General features: G+C 47.5%; 2 protein-coding genes across 2 annotated transcripts in view; one reads left to right on the top strand and one right to left on the bottom strand.

Moving 5' to 3' along the window:
* Window positions 1-201: 201 nt before the first annotated feature.
* Ankrd54 (ankyrin repeat domain 54) lies at window positions 202-16835 on the bottom strand. The gene is made up of 8 exons (XM_008851286.2): window positions 16325-16835; window positions 10933-10980; window positions 6958-7056; window positions 2531-2602; window positions 2012-2059; window positions 1811-1935; window positions 1531-1638; window positions 202-1097 (listed from the first exon to the last, which is right to left on the bottom strand). Exons 1-8 carry the CDS (start codon window positions 16641-16643, stop codon window positions 1023-1025), a joined length of 894 nt encoding a protein of 297 aa, XP_008849508.1. The 5' UTR covers window positions 16644-16835; the 3' UTR covers window positions 202-1022.
* A 4697-nt stretch (window positions 16836-21532) lies between these two features.
* Window positions 21533-23661, top strand: part of Eif3l (eukaryotic translation initiation factor 3 subunit L) — a 22447-nt gene continuing 20318 nt past the window's right edge. Inside the window, exons 1-2 of the mRNA XM_008851284.3 lie at window positions 21533-21661; window positions 22084-22132. Coding sequence (XP_008849506.1) covers window positions 21629-21661; window positions 22084-22132 — 82 coding nt within the window. The 5' untranslated portion in view covers window positions 21533-21628. The remainder of the gene's footprint in view (window positions 21662-22083; window positions 22133-23661) is intronic.

Genomic DNA, 23661 nt, shown 5'->3' with positions numbered 1-23661 from the left:
CCATTTGCACCCTATTTCCCTTAGGTAGACCCCCAACCCCTCCAGGAGTTACCGCCCATGTGTGCCCCGCCCCCAGGGCTGTGTCCTCTTTCAGGGTGGGGTTGACAACTGTTCAGCAAACCTAAAACCTTCTCTAAGATGAGTCTGAACCCGAACTACTTTCCCAATTTCCTGTTGCCATTACAAGTCACACTAAGAGAGTGGCTTAAACAACAGATTTATTCTCACAGTTCTGGGGGCTAGAACCTAAAACTGTCCTGCTGAGTTCAAATACAGCTGTCAGCAGAGCCAGTCCCTGGCTGGAGGGTCTGAGAGGGGAATCCATTTGCTGCCCTCCTCCCACTCCTGGAGGTACCTGTGCCTTCGCTCCTTGACCTTTCACATCCGCACAGCAGCAGTCTCATTTCTTCCAATGCCTACTTCCTTCCCACAAGGCTCCCTGTGATTACATCCAGCCCACCTAGATGATCCAGGATCATCTCTCCTCGATACTTTTAGTTGTATCTGTATAACCTCTTGTCGTACTATGTAAGGCCCACAGGTTCCTGGATGAGGACCTGGGCACCTGGACCACTATCTACCTCTGACAAATGGGCTACAAAACAGATCCCCCTCCCAGTATTTCAATGGCTAGGAGGGAAGGAGTTGGAGATTTCCTTGGGCGAAGCAGCGCTAGTGGCTTGAGAGCTCCTTCCCAAAGTCAGCTAATGGTAATAACCCCATGGCCTGGAAGAAATACAGACAAAGCTCTGGAGCCTGCTGGGGGCACCATGGAGGACATAGGAGGAGGCTAGGACAGTGCATATCAGCCAGAGCTGAAGTGTGGCTAGAGGTCGGCAAAATGTAGCAGGAGCTGGGGCTGTGGTCCTGGCCCATGGAGATGATGGAGACTGTCTGAGAGCAGCTCTGCCCTCAGCATCTAAGGGCAAAGTGGAGCCCCAAAGTCCCCAGGGCTCTTTCCTTGTACTCAAAGTGGAGAGCATGAGGGTGGTGACAGAGCAGGAAGGCAGGGGCCTCTCTTGCTACCTCTTCTCCATGTTCTGCATCTGCAGACTGAGGGAGGTGAAGCTGGCCAGGAGGTCGGTCACTTCATCCACCTGCAGGAAGACACCCAGGCTGTTCCAGGGGATTACAGCCCCAGGCACAGAATATATCCTCCCAAGAACATACAAAATGGTTCCCCTCTTCTAGTGTTTCTGAGGGAGGAAACAGACTGGAGATTTCTACATGGGGTTTAGCAGGGTCCTTTCTAACCTTATGTGGGCCTAGGTATCACCAACCCTCTCTCTGACTATGGGACAGCTGACTGAGGGTTCATCCTTGAAACCAGGTGACCTAGGATTGCCTTAGAGAGCAAGGCAGTGAACACACACACACACACCAGTCACCGTGGCTTTAGGGAAGTGGACAGAGGATGTGAGGACCATGGCAGGCCACAATACCACAGGCACAGCCTCTTTCTGATACAAACGTCTGGCTTCATTGGGGCCCTGCCCGAGGATCCTGCCAAGTGCTGTAGCTGCAGCTTACCTGCTCTTTGGTACTTGTCATCTGGAGGCGGGTACAGAGGTCGTCCAGCCGTTCCCTCTGTTCATGCCGTCCTAGGCGCTCCAGGTACTCCCGCAGCATGTGGATAATCTGGAAGGACAGGGTGAGCTGAGCTTCTGGCCAAGAGACAGGCACAGGCCCAACGTTGTTAGCACAGGCACAATGGAGCAGGGGCCTGGGAGTAAGTGAGATCAAGAGTCCTGGGGTAAGAGGCAGGTGGTCTGGTAAGCTCAACACCTATCCAGGGAGAGAGCTTACTTACCTGCTTCACCTCTAGCCGCACAGCCTCCAGGCACTGGGAATGGCCCTCCTGCAGGATGTTCAGCTTGGACTTGGCCAGGTGCAGGGGTGTGCGGCCAGCTCGGTCCAGGGCATCTACACGGGCCCCTGTGGGAACAGGCAAAGGGAAGCATGCTGGAGGTGAGGGCAAGAGAAGAGAGGGAAGAAGGGAAGGGCCACATACCTCCTCGAAGCAGTGTGGTGATGACAGGCACATGGTTGGTGCAGGCCGCTGAGGAAGGAGAGAGACATAATCAAGGAACATGGGGAGGGAGGAAGCAGAGCAGTGTCTGAGTGTGCCTGAGCCAAGTTACCTCCTAAGAAGAGTCACTAGAGCACCATGCGTGAGGCAGGACTCGGCAATCAAGTCCAACTTTCTCCCTGGATAGCTGGCGAAACTGAGGCCTGAAGATGGGACTTACTGTAATTTACAATGTGAGTTGACAGCAAGGCTGGGGCAGCCAAAGGGCTCATAACCCCTTTCTAGGAGAAGTGCTTTGCAGCCAGTCCAGGTTGCTGAAGGAACTACGCCAAGCACACAGCCAACTGCTGAGCAACTGAATGTTCCGTGGAACACAGTGTGGTGGGGAATGTAGGCTCAAGGCTCAGGCTCTCTGGGGATGCTGGGAGGTATCGCTGAGTATCTGAGGAACCCCAGGCTCAACATCTTAGAAGCCTACTTTGGTGGCTTTTGAGGACTTACCTAGGTGTAGTGGCGTGTTACCCAGACCATCCCTTTGGTTGGGGTCAGCCCCATGGTCCAGGAGTAGCTGCACTGGAAAGGGAAAAACCCAAGACACATGGTTAGAGGTTTCCACCAAACCTCACACCTAAGCCAGTAGAGAGGCTTGCTTGGAGTGTGGTGTGTAGATCCCAGACACAGTTCCCTGTGCTGATTTACTCATTCATTTATTCACTCATGCACTCTACAGGGTTTATATATAGGACCTGAGTGAGGATCAGGAATGAGGATTCTAGGAGGGCCTCTTAGCCTCTACAGGTACTATCTGATTGAAGAGAGCTTCAGTGAAAGCTCCTGGAGGCATTTCCTATTCCTCTTACAGTTCCACCTACAGCTAAGTTCCACATTGTGAGCCATAGATGGTGCTAGGCTCCATGAACAGTCTCCCCCTCCTCAGCAGTCCCGGACAACCTCTGTGTGGATTGTGGCATTTCCAAGGGCTTGCCAATTACCAGTAACCATAAGAAAGAAAAGAATGATAAATTGGAGCTGGGCCTGGTGGTTTCTGTAATTCCAACTGAATCAGGACTCTGAGACTGGAAGATTTCAAGTTCAAGGCCGACCTGGATTTCAAAGTGAGCTGAAGGTCAACTTGGACAACTTAGCTAGACCCTGTCACAAAATAAAAAGTGAGAAGAGGGCTGGGGATATAGATCAGTAGTAGAGCACTTGCCTAATGTGTGAGCCTGGGTTCAATCCTTAATACACAAAAAAGAGGAGAGGGGAGGGGAGGGGAGGGCAGGGGAGGGCAGAGGAGAGGAGAGGAGAGGAGAGGAGAGGAGAGGAGAGCAGAGCAGAGAAGAGAAGAGAAGAGAAGAGAAGAGAAGAGAAGAGAAGAGAAGAGCAAAGTGAAAGCCCGTCCAGATGTAGTGGTGCACACCTGTAATCTGCCCAGCACTTGGGAGGCAGAAGCAGAAGGATCGGGAATTCAAGGTGTTCCTTAGCTACGTGTCAAGTTCAAGGTCAGCCTATGCTATATAAAATCATCTTTAAAAAACAAAACAGACAGGGCTAGAGAGATGGCTCAGTGGTTAAGAACACTGGTTTTTCTTGAAGACCTGGGTTCAAATCCCAGCACCCACATGGCAGCTAACAACTGTCCATAATTCCAGTTCCAAGGAATCTGATGGCCTCTTCTGTCCTCCTCTGGCATTGCACAACAGAGGTGCACTTACCTACATGCAGGCAATACACTCATACACATAAAATAAAAATAACAAATATTTACAACAAAACAAAACAAAAACCAATGGGGCTACAGAGATGGTTCAGCAGTTAAGAGCAGTGGCTGCTTTGCCAGAGGACCTGGTTCAGTTCCTAGCAGCCACATGGTAGTTAACAACAATCTGTAACCCCAGTTCCAGGGGACCTAACACCCTCTTTTAACCCCATGGGTATTGCACATTTGTGGTGCACTTACAGACATGTATACAAAACATTCCTACACATAAAAACAAACAAACAGGAGGCTGGAGAGATGGCTCAGTCGTTAAGAGCACTTGCTGCTCTTTCAGAGGACCCAAATTTGGTTCCTAGCACCCATGTCAGTTGCTCACAACCTATAATTCCAGCTCCAGGAGATCTGGCACCCTCTTTTGGTCACTGTGGGTACCTGCACACAGGTGGCATATTCTCATACAGACACACAGACATACACATACACCCATAATAAAAATAAACCTTAGCCTGGAGTGGTGGTGCACACCTTTAATCCCTGCACTTGGGAGGCAGAGGCAAGAGCATCTCTGTGAGTTCAAGGTCAGCTTGGCCTACATAGAGTTCTAAGCCATTCAGGGCTACAAAGTGAGATGTGTCTCAAAAAACCAACAGGGGCTGGAAAGACAGCTCAGCAGTTAAGAACACTGACTGTTCTTGCAGAAGACCTGGGTTCAAATCCCAGCACCCACATGGCAGCTAATAACTGTCTGTAATTCCAATTCCAGGGAATCTGATAGCCTCTTCTGTCCTCCTCAGGAATTTCACAATACGGATGCACTTACTTACGTGCAGGCATAACACTCATATACATAAAATAAAATACTAAAAAAAGACAAAAAGCCTAATACTATATAAAAAACAAAACAAAAAAAAAACAAAAAAAAACAACCAACAATCCAGGAAAGAACTGTGGAAATGGACAGCAGGCCCCAATTTTAGTTGAAGAATTATTGGCAGCCAATTACTGCTGGGTGAGGAAGAGCTGATCTTAAAGGGAGGGACCCTAGATAGGCTGACTAGACCTCAGTGGATGAACTTGCACTGAGGGACAGCTGGGGACACTAACTCGACATGACAGGCCTTAACACAAATAACAAATAGCTTTGGGAGGGAGCCAATGAAGAAGGAGGTATAAAGATGATTACGATGTTCTATATGAAATACACAAAAATTCAATTTAAAAAATTTAAAAAAACAAAAACAAAAACAAAAACCCACAAACAGCCAGGCATAGTGGCAGACACTTTTAATCCCAGCACTGGGGAGCCAGAGGCAGGCAGATCTCTGTGAGATCAAGGCCAGCCTAATTTACACAGTGAGCTCCAGATCAGCTGGAGCTTTAAGGAGACCCTGTTTCAAAAAAAAAAAAACAAAAAACAAGGCGGGAGTGGTGGCACGCTCTTATAGACCTAGCACTTGGGAGGCAGAGGTAGGAGGATCTCTGTGAGTTCAAGGCCAGCCTGGTCACATAGTGAGTTTGAAGGCAGCTGGGACTATAGGGAGGCCCTGTCTCAAAAAGAACAAAAAAACAAAAAAACAAAAAACAAAAAAACAAGACACAGGAAGAAAAAAAAACCCTGAAGAATAAAAATCAGTGACTTTGTGAGATACTTATAATCAATAAATGATTTGTATCTAGAATGTAAAAGATTCCTACAAGTCAGTAAGAAAAAAAAAACAATTTGTTTAGAAAAATGGACAAAAAACTTGGATAATTCACAAAAGGGGATGCAAAAATGGTCAGGAAACAAAGAGGCATTCAACATCATAGGTCATCAGAGAAATGCAAATTAAACCACAAGGAGTTATAAGAAGCAACAGGCGGTATGGGCATGGATTCAAGACTCTGGAGCCACTGCTAGTGGGAGGAGGAGTGGAGACTGGCACATCCCCTTGGGTGCCTCCTATAGCTATACTTGTGTGTACCCAGGAAACTAACAATCCCAGTCCATGTTTAAGCCCACAGAGGTGTGTACTTCCAGTCACTATGCCACAGTGAGAGAATGTTCACAGTAGCTTTGTGCATGAAGCCAAACCTGGGAACAATGTAAGTGTCCATCCCCGGAAGTGGGTAAACAATGACAAACACACAGAGTGGGTAAACAGGATGACAACGCACACAGTGAGATATGAACCAGCACAAGGACAAATGACTCATCTCCACAACACTCATGGACTAACCCAGAAGTAATTTTTTTTAATAAACAGGGTTGAAAATTATATTAAAGATATTTTATGCCTGGCGTGGTGGTGCACACCTTAAATCCCAGCACTCGGGAGGCAGAGGCAGAGGCAGGTGGGCAATCTCTGTGAGTTCAAGGCCAGCCTGGTCTATATAGTGAGTTCCAGGCCAGCTAGGGCTACAGGGAGACCCTGTCTCAAAAAAGATGTTTTAATATAGGATTCAGAATGAGGGTTAGAAGAGGTGCTCAGAAGAAAGTAAGGCACACCCCACCAGGCATGGTGGTGCAAGCCTTTAATAGCACTCAGGAGACAGGCTCTCTGTGAGATTGAGGCCATTGGTCTATATAAGTGAGTTGTAGGCCAGCTGGGGCTACAGGGAGACCCTGTCTCAAGGCAACAAAACAAACAAAAGAAAGTAAGGCATAGCCAAAAGCATGGGTGCGAGCTTCTCGAAGAAGAGTTGCAGAAAGTAAGACACCCAAGTGTGGTATAGGCTCAAGGGAGTTTTTTAGGGACATAATATAATTTTGCTTTAATTTCAGAGTATGCACAAAGATGTGGATACTATGTGCTTCCATCTATGTGAAATTCAAAAGCAAGCAACCCTAGTTTGGCTGAACAAGGTCCAGATGGGCATAAGAACTGGGCTGTTGGGATGCTGGGCAGTCTACATCTTATCTGGTAATGGTTACATCACCATACACACATATACAGTTCACTGTTTGGAAGGTATACCATAACTTAAAAACACAAGTCCAGCATGCTGCCACATTTGGCACTGCCTGGATGTCTCAAGGGCCTGGCCCTGCCGCCTCCAGCTTGCTCACTGGAACCTCCCTCACCTGCTGTCATCTGGCCTAGCAGGGCTGCTTTCACAGGTCTCCCTTAGATCCCCCCTGAGGCATGCAGGCAGCAATGCCTCCTCCATTTTGTATGGAGAGATGCCACTGGTCTCAAGCATCATCTGCTCCCTCCCCAGGACTCACCAATCTGGTCATTGCCATTGCAGGAGGCAAAGTGAAGGGCTGTACGGCCCTTGTCATCAGCTGCACAGGGATCTGTGCCATCTTCCAGCAGCTGCTGCACTGACCACCAAGATGCACAGGGAGGAAGGGTGAGAAAGCAGCAGTGTTAGCTACGATACAGTTCCCAGGGGTCCCTCCAGATGAGCAGTCCATAATATACAAGATGGTCCCTCCCAGATGCTGGTCCCTCAGGGACTACTGGCACCATGAGGAATGCCATGACCATGAATTTGTCCTCCTGTGTTTAACCTATGTTTCTAGGGATAGAACATCAGAGGAGACTCTTAACCTCAGGGAGGAACTGTAGAGTCACAGAAACCCCAGGATGGGCTATGAGCCCATCTTTCTAGCTCAGCTTGGACGACACACATCCATTCCAGCAGGACGCAGCTGCCCAAGCTACTAGTTGGCACTTACTTGGGTACCAAGAGGCAGCCCTTTAGAGGGGCAGAGCACAGGCCATGGAGGCCCTACAAAGTCCCAGGCTAAGCAAAAGGGCAAGGAGTGCACTGCCATCAGCATGAGGGGTGGCAGGAGCTAGGCTGGGGTCAGGTGTGAAGGCCTGGACTTGGGCGGCAGGTCACCAGCAAACGGGCATTATCTCCACCCTGCCTATCTGCAGAGCTGCCGCAATGAGGATAATGGATGTGAAATTCCTTCTCTGCCTGTTTGGAGGCATCAGAAAGGGTGAGACATTACATACTAATGTCCATGGCCAGCGAAAGTGGGGAAAATTGCTGCCAAATGTCATTTTAGAGTTAGCAACATTTTGGTCTCTTTCCCCCAGGAAACAGCTCAAGGATCTGAGTCCTTCCAGCCATAATCCAAAGCACTTCCCCTCCACGCAGCTCTCCTCCAGCTGAGCCAGCCCCTTCCCTTCTCTGCCACACCTCTCCAGTATCCTGTTCATTCTGTTCCTTAACAGCAAGAGCCTGTACCATTCTAGTATAATCCTCATGGTACAGTGTACACTGAGTTCCAGCCAGGCATCAGCCTCTCAACAGCTAAGCAAAATGTCACAGAACCCACTTCACAGACCAGGATACTTGGGCCCAGACAGATGGCATGAGGTTCAAAGGCCACATTCACCCAGGTAAGAGAAGGCCAAGTGGGCTGCAAAGCCAGGTTCTATGCTCCAGCTGAACACACCACTGTTGTGTTTTGTGTTCTGGTTCTGGTTTTGAAATGATATCCGTTCATGGTCTTCCTCCCTGACTATATTACAGGTGTTTGGTTGTTTGGTTTTGTTAATCTTTTTTTTCAGTTTTTTTGAGACAGGGTCTCCCCATAGCCCCAGCTGGCTTGGAACTCGCTATGTAGATCAGGCTGGCCTTGAACTCAGAGATCCACCTGCCTCTGCTTCCCAAGTGCTGGGATTACAGGAGTGTGCCACCATGCCCAGCTGGTTTTGTTAATCTTCAGAGCTTGGATATCAGGCATAGTATCCTGCAAATATCTGTTCAGTTAGTAACGCTGACTGGCTAGTTGAATGTGGTAGCACACACCTATAACCACAGCACTCTGGAGGCTGAGGCAGAAGAACCATAAGTTCAATACCAGACTAAAGGACACTAGCCCTAACCCTAACCCTCTTCTCTTCCACATACTAGAGATAGTTAAAAAAGAAAGCCTAGGTAGATGGGATGGCTCAGTGGTTAAGGGTATTTGTTTGAATTTAATGATCAGACAAATACCCTGATGATCTGAATTTAATCTCCAGAACCCATATGGTAGAAAGAGAAAATGGATTCTTTTAAGTATCCTCTGACCTCCACAAGCACAATATGACATTTACTGATCCCCAATAAATAAATGTAAAAAGAAATAAAGAATGCCTATTATTTTTCACCATAAAACTAAGTTGTGACTCAAATACTCTAAAATATTAAATTTCACAGAAGAGACCAAGGTGAGTAGACAACCTTCAGTTTCCTGGCCTGCTGACTATTGTGATGACAGAGGCAGGGGACTCTCTGGAAGTAGGTCCCTGGGGTAACTGCTTCCAGCCAGCCTATACTTGCTGTAAGCTGGCTCCTGTAACCTTTCATCAATGCTCACATCTTACCTGTTGACCAGAGCATCCTACCCAAAACAGAATGATGTACATGGAAGGGAAGTAGAATAATGGTCCCCAAATTTTAGGAATTCATGTTATCTTACATGGCAAAAAAGAATTTTGCGATTTGCTCAAGGCTGAAGACTGTAAGGTGTGGGGACAATACTGAATTATGCAGGCCCAATGTAGCTGCCTGATTCCTTAAAATTACAGGACCTTTTTCCTGCTTCAAGGAACAAAGAGATGGCAAGATGAGGACTCAGCCCACCATTGCTGGCTTTGAAGATGAGAAAGAGACCTAGTACCAAGGAACCTGGGCACCTTAGAAGCTGCAAAAGGCAAAGAAACAGATTCTCCCTGAGAGTATTCAGGAAGAAATGCAGCCCTGCTGACACCTCAGTTTAGCCTGGCTAGGGAGACCTGTGTTGGACTTCTGATCTCCAGAACTATATTTATTTGTGAGTTTGTTTTTTGGGGATAGAGTAGTCCCCGCTGGCCTGGAACTATGTAGACCAGGCTGGCCTTAAATTCATGGACATGTGCCTACCTCTGCCTCCCCAGAGCAGGGATTAAAGGCATGCACCACAACGCCCGGCCAGAACTGGATAATTTGTTAAGACAGCTATAATGGTTCATCTTGATTTGTCAATTTAATGGGAGAAGCTCTTAGGAGATGAGCAAATCACATCCCAGGTTCTACTTATGAGGGTGTTCTCAGAGATTAAGGAAGTCCTACCCTGATTGTGGACAGAATTATCCCATAGGCTGGGAGCCCAGGAAGAAAGGAGAGAGCCTGAGAGCACACACATACTCACTCTGCTTTCTGTCACCATATTAGTGGCTCTGTCCTGACATGCCCACCTAGCAATGATGAACTGAAACCTATTATTTTTATCTCCCTCTGTAACCCAGGATGTTCTGGAATTTGCTATGTAGACTAAACTGGCCTTAAATTTGTGATCCAGCTGGCCGTGGTGGTGCACACCTTTAATCCCAGCACTTGGGAGGCAGAGGCAGATAGGTCTCTGTGAGTTCGAGGCCAGCCTAATCTCCATAGCAAGTTCTAGGCCAGCTGGGCTACAGGGAGACTCTGTCTCAAAAAGAACAACAACAATAAAAGTTGTGATCCAACTATTTTTGCCCCTGGACAGCTGGAATCATGGGCATACTCCACCACAACCACCTAATTTGAAAAAACTTGGGAATCATGAGCCAAAATATATCTTTCCTCCCTTCAGTGGTATTTAGTCCTAGTGACAAGAATCTGACAATAGAGCAGCCACAGTAAATTAACATACTATTTTCTCTGCATGGGAAGCATTAAGTCAGTTAAATATTTTGTTGTAGAAGCTGTCCTTGTACCTTTGATGCTATTATGGCGTCATCACTTAGCAGACACTGGAAAGCAGTAAAAGAAAGCCAGATGTGCTGTCTTCAGAGGGGCCCCACTCATGCCTCTGAGATGCTCTGTCAACAACAGGTCTGAGAACCATCTACTGAGCAGGCAGAGGTGGCAGATGGCCACCTGGCACTTGAGGTGGAGCCTTCACTCCTGGAAGCCAGAAGTTCCAAAATGGGCACTTGCTGCTTGCTGAGGATCGTGCTGGGTACCAGTGATACAAAAGCAGACATGGTGCCCAGCATCAGAAAGCCCACAGGGTGATAAGAGCTATGACACCCAGAGACAGGGTGAGAGAGGAGCATGGTGAGGGAATACCTGAGCCTGATTTGCCTTCTGTACACTGACTGCAGTATCAGGTAGTAAATTCAGTGAGCCTACTCCACAGAAATACAGGTGAGCTGGCAAGCTGTCTGCTCAGGAATGAAGTACCTACCACTTTCCTTCCCTATACTCCCTGGGTCCCACTGTGCACACTCACCTGTTTCTACATCATTGGCATTGGCAGAGTCCCTCAGCCTCTTCAGAGCTAAGGAGAGAATAAGAGAGAACAATTTTAAAAATAATGATAACGAAAGTTTCATAGCTTTCCCTAACAACCCACCCTTCAGTCATAGCAATACTGAAAGGACAAAGGTGGTGTCAAGACACTGGCCTGGGAACAAGGGGGAGCAGGAACTGGGCCACTACTAGAGGAGAGGCCATTTTCTGTAGCAAATCTGACTTCTGGAGTAGGAGCTTTTTCTGCTACTTGTGGCAGCTGGTGACCTCCAGTGGGCATTATCCACCCCGAGTCTACCTACCAGATAGAAATAAGGCTGTGCTAGGCCTAGTAGCACACACCTTTAATCTCAGTACTAAAGATCACTATGAGATTGAAGCCAGCCTGGTCCAGGACAGGGAGATCCTGTTTCAAAACCACAAAAACTAACAAAAAACCAAGGCTGAGTCATCATGTCAGTCTGAGTTGTTACAAAGAAAATTGAGACAATTTGAAAAAAAGAAAGAAAAACAATGTCATTGGCCAGGTGTGGTGCTGTGCGCCTTTAATCCCAGCACTTGTAAGGCAGGGGCAGGCCGATCTCTGTGAGTTCCAGGCCAGCCTGGTATCCATAGATTTATCGTCCTCTTTTTTTTTTTTTTTTTTTTTTTTTTAAAAAAAAAAAAAAAAAAAAAAAAAAAAGTCATGATTTGTGTAGAAGTTCTTTGTGAACTGATTACACCGATAATCCACTATTATCCATTTTTCAAAGCAGGCCATTCCTAAATGACTTTCCAAACTTGGTAATTCCTAAGCAGAATTTTTTTTTTTTTTTGAGACAGGTCTTAAATGTGGCCCTGGCTGGCCTAGAACCCCCAGAGATTTGAATGCTTCTCCCTCCCTAGTGCTGGGATTAAAATTGTGCACCACCGCAGGGCATGATGGTGCATGCCTGTAGTCCCAGCACTTGGGAAGCACAGAGCTGCCTGCCTCTGCCTTCCAAGTGCTGGGATTAAAGGTATGTGTCACCACACCCTGTGGAGCCATTTTTTCTTTAAAAAAAAAAAAAAAAAAAAAAAAAAATTGTGCACCACCATGCCCGGCCTTGTTTTCTTTTTCCTTTTTGGTAACACTACCTTTATATTAGAGTTAACAGAAAGTAATACTTTGTTGCCAGAGAAATGGTCCAAAAGAATTGCAAACCAGACATAACAATTGTATACAGCCACAGAACACATTTTTGTTTATACAGCACTTTCAAATTCTCCTTTAATCTTTACCCTTTTTTTTTTCTTTTTGGTCTTTTTGAGATAGGGTCTCCCTGTAGCCACAGCTGACCTGGATTCACTATGGAGACCAGGCTGGCCTTGAACTCACAGAGATCTGCCTGCCTCTGCTTCCCAAGTGCTGGGATCAAAGGTGTGTGCCACCATGCCCAGCTCTTTTAATCTTTATAATACCTTATAAGGCATGTGAGTCAGAGATAGTCTAAAGGGGACTTTAAGGGTCTGGAGAGATGGCTCAGCGGTTAAGAGCACTGACTGCTTTTGCAGAGGACCCGGGTTTGATTCTCACCACCCATATGGCAGCTACGAACCGTCCTTAACTCCAGTTCCAGGGGAATCTGACGCCCTCTTCTGACCTCCTCGGCATTGCATGACACAGGTGCACTCACATGCATGCAGGCGACATAGTTATACACATAAAATAAAAATATTAAATAAAAATACATATAAAGGGGACTTTAAAACACCTTATTCTTTCCCCCCACTGAGGCATTTTATTTATACTCATGTTTTACATGTGTAGGAAAGAGTCCCAGGGTTTCCATCCTGTGTTTGTGTCTTGGTTCTTCATCGTTCATGATGCCAGTTGAGGTTGTATCAGGAAATGAAACCGGTAAAATGGCAGATTATTCTGCCATTTTTCTAGGTCTCTGAGCCACACATCAAATCTGGGGCTGATCACATCATACTTTTTAACTTGCCTATGAAGTTCACGATATTCCCAGCTCTGTGATTATCAATTATTTCAATTTTTAAAATTTTAAATTATATTTTTGCTGAGAGTAGTGGCACATGCCTTTAATCCCAGGGAGGTAGAGGCAGGTGGATCTCTGTGAGTTCAAGGCCAGCCTGGTCTACATAGTGAGCTCAGGTGAGCTGGAGCTACAGGGAGACCCTATCTCAAAAAGACCAAAAAAAAATTTAATTGTTTTTTTGATTTATTTATTTTTATTTTGGGGGGGGTCTTTTTGAGACAGGGTCTCCCTGTAGCCCCAGCTGGCCTAGAACTATGTAGACCAGGCTGGCCTTGAACCCACAGAGATCCACCTGCCTCTGCCTCCTGTGTGCTGGGATTAACAGCATGCGCCACCACGCCCAACCTATTTATTTTTATGTGTTGGGTGTTCTGCTTGTATAAGTCCACGGGTGTCATGCACTGCCCATGGAGGCCAGAAGAGGGCACCAGATTTCCCCTGGAATGGAATTACTACTGGGTCACCACAAGGGTGCTGGGAACCTGCTGAGAATGGAACCCAGGTCTTCTGCAAGAGTAGCCAGTGTTCTTAACTACTGAGCCACCCTCCAGCCTCTCATCAATGATTTCAAATTCACCAATGTAACTGTGCTTCGCCATCAGTAAGGAAGTAGGCAATAAGGACCTGCCTCTTGCCCCACTTCTCAGCACTATTGATGCTCTTGAGCATGAGCCAGAACACTAATGCTCCCCATGATGGTGGCACAGAAAGATGGCAGGAAGAGAAAACTTCCTATGGTTGGGTTGTTTTAATTTCCTTGAATATGTTGTTTTAATTTTTTTTAAATTATTTCTATTTTATGTGTATGAGTGTACTGCCTGCATATGTGTAAGTGCACCTGTGTCGTGCAGTGCCCCTGGAGGTCAGAAGAGGGCATGAGATCCCCTGGAACTGGAGTTATGGAATGTTGTTAGCCATCATGTGGATGCTGGGAATCTAACTAGGGTCCTCTGCAAGAGCAGTCAGTACTCTTAACTGCTGAGCCACCTCACCAGCCCCAGATGTGGTGATTTAAAATAAATCAAATTGGTGACTTTTTTTTCAGTTTATAGACTTTCATCTCTGGTTTATAAAAGTGTGTTATTTTTGCCCGGTGTGGTAGTGCATGCCTTTAGTCCCAGCATTCCGGAGGCAGAGGCAGGAGGATCTTGATGAGTTCGAGGCCAGCCTGGTCTACATAGTGAGTTCCAGGACAGCTGGAGCTACAGGGAGACCCGGTCTCAAAAAGGCCAATAAAAAGGGGGGGGGGGCTGATGAGATGGCTCAGCAGTTAAGGGCACTGACTGCTCTTGCAGAGGACCTGGGTTCAATTCCCAGCACCCACATGGCGGCTATGAACCATCCTTAACTCCAGTTCCTGAGGAATCCAAAGCCCTCTTCTGACCTCTGCGCCACTGCACAACACAGGTGCACTTACATACTCATACACATAAAATAATATTTTTTTAAAAAAAATTTTAATGTGTATGACTGTTTTACTTGCATGTAAGTGTACCCACACGTGCAATGCCCAGAAGCCAGAAGATGGCATCAGATCCCCTGGAACTGGAGTTATGGAAGGTTGTTAGTGGTCCTGTGGGCGCTGGGAATTAAACCCAGGTCCTCTGCAAGAGCAGCCAGTGCTCATAACCCCTGCGCCATCTCTCCAGCCCCACTCCCTTCAGTGTCTGTCATAATAACTATGTCATTCCTAACTGTAGAAAATACAATCAGACAGACCAGAGCAGGAACTGAGTCTGCCTAACTTGGGTCCCAATAGTGACACAGCCACTTTCTATGTGAACTGGAGTAAGACAATTTCTCATTATGGTTAGAGTATCCAAATGGTAATCACTAGACTAGGTGTCAAAAATGGAGGATTTAGGGTCAGTCAGATGGCTTAGTGAATAAAAAGTGCTTGCTGCCAAGCCTGAAGGCTAGAGTTCAAATCCCCAAGACCCACATGGTGGAAGGAAAGAACTAATGCACACAATAATAAATATAATTTAAAAAATTATAAGGGGCTGGAGAGACAGTTCAGTGATTAATAATATGTACTGATGGGGCAGGAGAGATGGTTCAGTGGTTAAGAACACTGGTTGTTCTTGCAGAAGACCCAGCTTCAAATCCCAGCACCCAAATGGCAGCTAACAACTGTTGGTAACTCCAGTTCCAGGGGATCCAACAGCCTCTTCTGTCCTCCGAGGGCATTGCATGACACAGGTGCACTTACCTACAATGCAGGCAATACACGCATACTCATAAAATAAATATATATATATATATTAAAAAAAATATGTACTGTTTTTGCAGAGGATCCAAGTTCAATCCCCAGCACCTATGTCAGGCAGCTCACAACTGCCTGCAACTCCAGTTCCGGGGGACTTGATGCTTCTGATCTTCAAGGGCACCTGCATTCATGTGCACATCCTCATATGACACACATAATTAAAAATAATTTTAGGGCTAGAGATGGCTCAGTGGCTAGGAGCAGTGACTACTCTTGCAGAGGACCTATGTTTGGTTCCCAGCACCTACAACCATCTGTAACTCCAGTTCCAGGAGACCCTCTTATGGCCTCCTCTGGCACTGCCCACATGTGGTACACTCACGTACATGCAGGTAGAACACTCATGCACATAAAAATAAATTTTAAAAATAATCATTTTGGCCGGGCGTGGTGGCACATGCCTTTAATACCTGCACTCAGGAGACAGAGGCAGGCGGATCTCTGTGAGTTCCAGGCCAGCCTGGTCTCCATGGTGAATACAGGACAGCTGGGGCTACAGGGAGACCCTGTCTCAAAAACACCAAAAAAAAAAAAAAAAAAAAATCATCTTAAATGTGGATTTTTTTGTGTGCTGATTTTCTTTCTGGTTTTTAGTAAATTCAGTACAAATCCATTCTCATCGATCACAATGCATCCCTTGAAAGGATAGCAAAAGCTAAAGAAAAAAAGGAAGAAAGAAAATGTATCACACAAAAATATTTGGTACATCACAAATGCAGCATAACAGCTATGTATTCAAAAGCCGACTTAACTCTTGCAACACCCCTGTAAGGCCGAAGGCATCTGCAGGCGCGTAAGGGAATAAGGGCAGGACAGTCTAATTCGGCTCTGTGCAGTCATGTAAGTTGGTACAGCTCGACCACAGGCGCTGGGCTCCCTTCTCCAGTAATCAAAGCATTCTCTAGGGACCCCACTATCTAGCAAACACCTCAGCGTGCAAACTGACAGCAGCCATTTCTTAGAAAACAGTTCGAAGAACTATTCCCAGCAGTGAGAGGCGACCCCGGGTCCCGCCCTCTGTGCGGGGTACCGAGCGCGGGACAGGGGTGGAGGACGGGTTCCCCGCGGCCGCTCCCGCTCACCGTGCACCTCCTTGCCGGTGGGCCCGAGCCGGCAGTGCGGCCTGGCGGCTCGCCTCAGTCGCCCTGCGGGGATCTTGCAACGCAGCTCGTCGCGGGGCTCGGCGTCCTGCTGCCACAGCACATGAAGGTAGCGCAGCGGAGACTGGGCCCCCGAGAGGCCGGGGAGGCCCGCGCCGCCGCCCAGCGCCGCCCCCAGGTCCGCGAAGGAGAACAAGCCCCCGGCTTCCGTCAGCGGCTCCGGCGCCACCGCGCACTCGCCGTCCGAGCTCGAACGGCCGGAGCGCGACTCGTCGTCCGCGCCCCCGGCGGCGGCTGCCATGGCAACGGCTCGGCGCGGGCCTGGTAACAGCAGCCTTGTTCTAGACCGACCAACGGGACCCCTTTCTCTCCTCAGGAAGCCTCGCTGTCAGAGAGCAGGCGGGAGGGCCGGACCTGCAACCACGGCAACAGTGTGGGGGAGGGCCCGGAGCGGCTGACCAATGAGAGCTCTCCCTGCCTGCCGCTCACAGCCAATCGGGCGAGGACGGCAGAGGACGAGCTAGAAAACTGGACAGGGCTTCCGGCAGCTTGACTGGCGGGCGTATTAGCCAATCACAAATCAGAAATGGCTACAGCCGTCGGCGAGCGTCACTGCCGAAGCCAATGAAATCACTGAGTTTAGGACATGGTGGGGGGGGGTTGTTTTGTTTTGTTTTGTTTTTTTCTTCTTCCCTTTCTTCCCGCCGGATCATGGGAAAAACGTGGAGCAAGTGCTTCAGCCAATTGCGTTGAGATGTTTCCTGCAGCCAATCGGGAAGGAAAGTGAAGAAACCACACTAAGCATGGTATAACAGTACTTTCAATCAGTGAACAGAAAAAGAAATCTTGCCATAAAATGCACGAGGAAATAGCTGTTAAGACCTAGAGATATCACCACAAATTTGGCAGCGGTAGCTTCCTCAATATATTTCGTTTTCTTAGCACCACGGTGATAACTAATTTAACGAAGAATTATCATTCAACGTAATTTTACTAGCGCAATCCTTCAGGACGGAGATGGACGCAGTTATTGCTCAAAAATCGATTTCTAGTGTGACGATATCTATATCTATCTTTAGAGAAAGGGAGGGAGGGAGGAGAGGAGGGAAGGAGGGAGGAGATGTTTTTTGAGACAGGGCCTCCCAGTAGCCCCAGCTGGCCTGAACTCGCTATATAAACCAGGCTGGCTTCGATCTCACTCACAGAGATCCAACTGCCTCTGCCTCCCAAATGCTGGGACTAAAGGCGTGTGCTACCATGCCCGGCCACGATAATTTTTAAAAAATATTTTATTATTTTTATTTTATGTGTACGAGTATATTGCCTGCATGTATGTGAATGCACCCCTGTCGTGCAATGGCGCGGGGATCAGAAGAGGGCTTCGGATTCCCCTGGAACTGGAGTTAAGGGTGGTTCTTAGCTGCCATGTGGGTGCTGGGAATTGAACCCGGGTCCTCTGGAAGAGCAGTCAGTGCTCTTAATCGCTGAGCCATCTTTCCAGCCCCCATGATAATTTTTTCAAAATTTATTCGTATACCATGTGTATCTGTATCCGTGTATACCATGTGTCTATAGGTACCTGTGAGCCAGAAAAAGTATTGGATTCCCTTGGAACTGGAGGTATAGGTGCTTGTGAGCCTCCTGACATGGGTGCTACGTACTGAATTCAGGTCCTCTGAAAGAGCAAGTACTCTTAACCACTGAGACAGCTGTCCAGCCCCAAATCCCCACATAAGCATTGTGCTTTTTTTTTTTTTTTTTTTTAAAGATAGGATCTCATGCAGTCCTGGCCTCAACTCACTATGTAACTAAGGATGATCTTGAACTTCTGGATCTCCTGGGCCCACCTCCCAAGTGCTGAGATTGCAGACATGTGCTTTTTATCTGTATTGGGGATAGAACACAGAACTTCATACATGCTAGACAGCTCAGAGTGGGTTTTTTGAGATCTTTTCAAAAAAACAAAAGCTAAAGAAAACAAAACAAAAACTCAGACAAGTAAGTGGATAGTTTACTATTAACTCTTCAATGTCTATAGTGAAAGGAAAAGACACAATTTAAGGTGAGGTCAGGAGACAGCCTGCTCAGTCATTGGCCTTTTTACTATGTGCCTCAGTTTAGATTTTACTTGAAGTATATACCAGAGTGACACTTAAAGCTCTGATGGCTAAAATTCAAGTGCAGTATGGGGTGAGCAGGGCTTCTGAGCTCCAGCTCAGGACCTTGAAACAGACAGGACAGAAGGCCAGCTACAAACAAGCCACTCCCACCCCCACCCCCAGTCCTGGAAAGCAGAGTTTTAAATACATCTGGCTGCAGAGTCCAGACAAGCTGACAATTACAACCAATGCCTTCCCAGGGCCAGAAAATTTCCTACTTCAAACCCCTGGCAAAAGGTCAAGAGAAAATGGCAGTGTTTCAGATGATAAGTCCTCTTTTCCAGGTGCTCTGGCTTGCTCAGTGCCTGCTCCTTTGAAGTCCTGCTTCTGCATCTACAAAGGACTCTTGCAAAATCAAACACCTTGTGATCAGACATCTCATAGTCTAAAATTGGCTTTTGTTTACTGCCTAGAGTTGCCTCTCTAAGCTAACTTAATGTACTGTCAAGCAATGGAGGTAGTCTCAACTCATATGCAACTGTACAAATAGGGGTTAAGAAGGAAGTAAAAAGGCCAGGGCAGCTGTTGGACCAGGACAGAGACAAGGTGGTGAGATGTGAGTGTATAGGAATATTTCTGGAGGTGGAGCCAGCAGTATGTGCAGACCCACTGACTATGGAGTATAAATAAGGCACGGGAGAGGATGGCTGTGGAGGTTTTGATCTGAACAGCCGAAAGACCAAAGTTATCTTTAGCTCAGAAAACTGTAGAAGAAAGTTAAGTTTGGATTTTTTTTTTTTTTTTTGGTCTTTTTGAGACAGGGTCTCCCTGCAGTCCCAGCTGACCTGAACTCATTATGTAGACCAGGCTGACCTTGAACTCACAATGATCTGTGTGTCTCTGCCTCCCTAGTGCTGGGATTAAAGGCGTGTGCCACCACGCCTGGCTTGGAATTTTTAATGCTGGGGATCAAACCCAGAACTTTATACATGCTAGGAAGCACTTTACCACTAAGCTACTGCCCTGCCCTGCCATGTTCATTTCCTTAGACATCCAAGTAGGCAGTCCATGAGTCAGTTTCAGGAATAGGGTCTGAGGTGAAGACAGAGATTGAAGGTTAGTAGCTTATGGAAGGTACTTAAACCTTCTACACTAGATAAGCCACCAGGAAGTTAAAGTAGAAGGGTAGATAGAAAGAAAAAGGACTAGGGGCCAGGTAAGGGTACATACCTTTAATCCCAGCAATTGGAAGGCAGAGGCAGGCAGATCTCTGTAAGATTGTGCCCAGCGTGGTCTATATACTGAGCTCTGTCCAGGGCTACATAATGAGACCCTGTCTAAAAAAGAAGAAAAAAAAAATTTTTTAAGGGACTAAGCTGGGCGTGGTGGCGCACGCCTTTAATCCCAGCATTCGGGAGGCAGAGGCAGGTGGATCTCTGTGAGTTCAAGGCCAGCCTGGTCTACATAGTGAGTTCCAGGGCAGCTGGGGCTACAGGGAGACCCTATCTCAAAAAGACCAAAAAATAAAAAAAATAAATAAAAATTTAAAAAAGGGACTAAGCCCAGGGAGCAGGTGCGTAGAGATAAAGAACCCACAAAGGAAAACATGCTATGTAGACCAGCCTGGTCTTGATCTCACAGAGATCCACCTGGCTCTACTTTCCAAGTGCTGGGATTAAAGGCGAGCACAACCAAGCCAAAAATAAAATATTTTTATTAAACCCTAGCTGTACATCATAAAAAAAAAAAAAGATCATGGTGGCATAAGGAGTTGGGCATGACAATTCTAAATAGGATGTTTTGAATGGAAGGCAGCCGAGCAAACACACCTGTGTCAAGTGACACAGAAAGTCAGGCAATGATCTTGGCTAAACATCCTAATCTAAGGGTAGGTAACTGTGTGTGCCAAAGCCCAGAGGGAGTGTACCTGACCGGGAAAAGCTTGGGGTGTTGTGTGACCAGGAGACATGGAGGCTGGTGAGATTCGCAAATCACCTTGGGTAAGAAGTGGGACATAGATTTCTGCTAGTCTATGTAGATGACAAAAACTAAGCAGCCAAAAAGAGCTCTAGAAATCACACTGGTTTCTGCCTACTTGTTTTATAACCCCAACTTGACCTTGAGGGCTTCCTGCAGTTTACCCAACAGCCTGCGTTCTCCAGACCACCCCACCTGAAACCACAAATGACCCCATTTTTGCCTGTTCCAATCTAAAAGTCCCAAAGTTTGGAGCACCCCATAGTGCTTTCTAACTTCATGAGATCAAACGTCAACTTTCACATCACTAAGTTTAATCTCTATTTTTCTTGATCCAGTGTGCATATGTGTCCTAGAGGAGCTCAGGGCACAACATGCAGGAGTTGTTGGTTATCTTCTTCCATCATCTGGGTCCCAGGATAGAAATAAGGCTGTCTGAACAGGCAGCAAACGCCTTTACCCGCTGAGCAGGGTTTATTTTTTCATTTTGCTTGAGAGGTGTTTCACCTGCATGTAAGTGCAGAGGTGTTGCGAAGTGCAGACGGACGCCAGAAGAGGGCATCGGATCCCATGCAACTGGAGATGGTTGTTAGCCACCATGTGGGTGCTGGGAACTGAACCTGGGTCCTAGTGCTCTTAACTGCTGAGCCATCTCTCCCGTCCAGCACCCCCTCCCAGTTTACTTTTTTGAGAACATTTTACACCTCAGGGAAACCACTTACACCACAATCAAAGGTCAGGTCCCCTACAGCTAGAAGCAGGAAGAGGAAGTCAACCATTTTCTTGAGACAGTGCCTCCCTGCAACCCCAACTAGCCTGGAACTCGCTGCGTATCCTAGGCTGGCCTCCATCTCAGAGATCTGCCTGCCTCTGCCTCCTGAGTGCTGCGATTAAAGGCGTGCCCAGCGCTTCCTTTGTATTTTGATGCTAGACTATATTGGCCTGAAAATCGCTATGTAACCCAGGCTAGCCTCGAACTTGCAGCAATCCTCCTGCCCCGGGACCACCATGTCCGGGCTCCTCGGTCACCCTTCCAACACAGCACGGCCCTACTACTGCACGCCTAACTGAACCACCTCAGTTCCATCCCGGCCGGGGAATGACTTCCGGCTTCCCGGCAGGTTGAGCGGTGCGGAACTTCCGGTCTGGTCAGGCCGGCGCGGAGCGCTCCTTCCGCTCTCTCCCGCCGTGTTTTTGCCCCGCCGCCGACATGTCTTACCCCGCTGACGACTACGAGTCTGAGGTAACGTGGGCGTACGCGCGCGGCGGGCTCAGCGCCGGGATCGGGCTCTGTGGGATCTGTCCTCGGGGAGGGGCGGTGTCCGGATCTGGCTGGAATCTGCCGGCTTCCGCCTGCCCGGCCTGCCTCAGCGCAGCCGGGCTACGGCTCCGCGCGTCCTCCTCTCCATTCTGGACCCAGCGGGGCTGTGTTTCCGTCCGAGCTCTTTTGAGCGGGGCCCGTCTGCTCCAGGCTGGGTGGTACTCTGCGTCCTTCCTCTGCCGTGTTGCATCCGGAATAAAGTAGCGTCGCCCGTGGCTCGCAGGTCTGTGCGGCCCTCGAGGCGGGGCCTGTCTTCCTGCCTGTCTTTAGCCCCCTGCCTGGCACGTGTACCCGAGGACGAGCGTTCTGAGCATCTCTCTCTGACTGCGTCTTTCTCTTTGCAGGCTGCCTATGATCCCTATGCCTATCCGGGCGACTATGATATGCACACAGGTGAGACCCTGATGTTGTTCGGCTAGCTCAATGCTTCCGGGATTGGCACTTTTTTGAGAAAAGTCTCAGACAGCTCTGACAGGCACGCACGTGCTCAAAACTGCTTCTTGATGGTCCTGGTATGGCGTCAGCTTTAGCTTTGAGAGGGAGGGGTGCAGAGGATAAACCAGGCCTTTCTGGTGCTCTAGAGTCTCACGAGGTCAGAATGGGCGGGGGTAATTGACCTAGCTGTGTTTCCCTTACTTGCTGTCAAGGTTAATATTATTTACTGTGCTGGGAATGAAACCCAGAGCCTCTAGCATCCTAGGCAAGCACTCTACCACTGAACTCCCCCCACCCCTCCGTGTTAAAATTATTAACTGAAAGTGAAAAATCTTTGTGGGATTTGTTGTTATGCTACTGAAGATTGAACCTGGGGTCTGGTGCAGGCTAAGCACATACTCTTTTTTTTTTTTTTGTCTTTTTGAAACAGGGTCTTCCTCTAGCCCCAGCTGTCCTTGAACTCACTATGTAGACCAGGCTGGCCTTGAACTCACAGAGTACTTTATATGAAATGTTCGTTTAATCCTTTAGGAATGTGAGTCAATGTCTCCAAGAGATGAAAAACTAGCCAGGTGTGATAGCACACACCTTTAATCCCAGCACTCAAGAGGCAGAGGCAGGCAAATACCTGTGAGTTCCAGACCAGCCAGGGCTACATAGACCCTGTCTCAAAAACCAAAAAAGAAAAAGGCAAAACTGAGCAAGGAGGAGTAGCTCACTATGAGCCATTTAGCTAGCATTTGTCAGAAATACTAAGTGCTGGGGCTGGAGAGATGGCTTAGCAGTTAAGAGCACTGACTACTCTTACAGAGGACCCGGGTTCGATTCCCAGCACACACTTGGTGGCTGACAACCGTCTGTAATTCCAGTTCTAAGGGAATCTGATGCCGCCTTCCGGCCTCCACAGGCATCATATAACACATGCACTTACATGCAGGCATGACACTCATACGCATAAAAATAAACATTAAGAAAAAAAGAAATACTAAGTGCCTGATAACCACTTCTTACAGTCTTTTCCTTCTTTCCCAGCACATAACCCTTTTAACCTGAGTTCAAATGTGTTTATCTACAAGACAAAAGTTCTTGGTATCAAAAATATCCTAGTTGATAAAACAGGTCATAAGTAAGAAATAACTTTTTTTTTTTTTTAGTCTTTTTGAGACAGGATCTCCCTGTAGCCCCAGCTGTCCTGGAACTCACTATGTAGAGCAGGCTGGCCTTGAACTCACAGAGATCTGCCTGCCTCTGTCTCCCGAGTGCTGGGATTAAAGGCATGCACCACCATGCCCAGCCTAGAAATAACTTTTAAGTAATGGTGATTGTTCTTTTTTGAATTTTTATTTTTATTTTATGTATATGCATGTATTGCCTGCATGTAGATAAGTACACCTGTGTCACGCAGTGCCTGTCAGAAGAGGCTGTCGGATCCCCTGGGACTGGAGTTACGGACAGTTGTTAGCTGCCATGTGGGTGCTGGGATTCGA

The sequence above is a fragment of the Nannospalax galili genome, unplaced genomic scaffold (genome assembly GCF_000622305.1).
Source record: "Nannospalax galili isolate Female #2095 unplaced genomic scaffold, S.galili_v1.0 scaffold445, whole genome shotgun sequence".
NCBI lineage: Eukaryota > Metazoa > Chordata > Mammalia > Rodentia > Spalacidae > Nannospalax > Nannospalax galili.
The sequence above is the reverse complement of the archived record's forward strand: the minus strand, read 5'-3'. Positions and strand labels throughout refer to the sequence as shown.

Excerpts from the sequence above, each read along its gene's own strand:
- Ankrd54 (XM_008851286.2), bottom strand. The coding sequence starts at position 16,643 with ATGGCAGCCGCCGCCGGGGGCGCGGACGACGAGTCGCGCTCCGGCCGT. Across the intron at positions 2,603-6,957 it reads CAATGGCAATGACCAGATTG|TGCAGCTACTCCTGGACCAT; the intron begins GTGAGTCCTGGG and ends TTCCCTTTCCAG. Across the intron at positions 1,098-1,530 it reads TGACAAGTACCAAAGAGCAG|GTGGATGAAGTGACCGACCT; the intron begins GTAAGCTGCAGC and ends GTCTTCCTGCAG.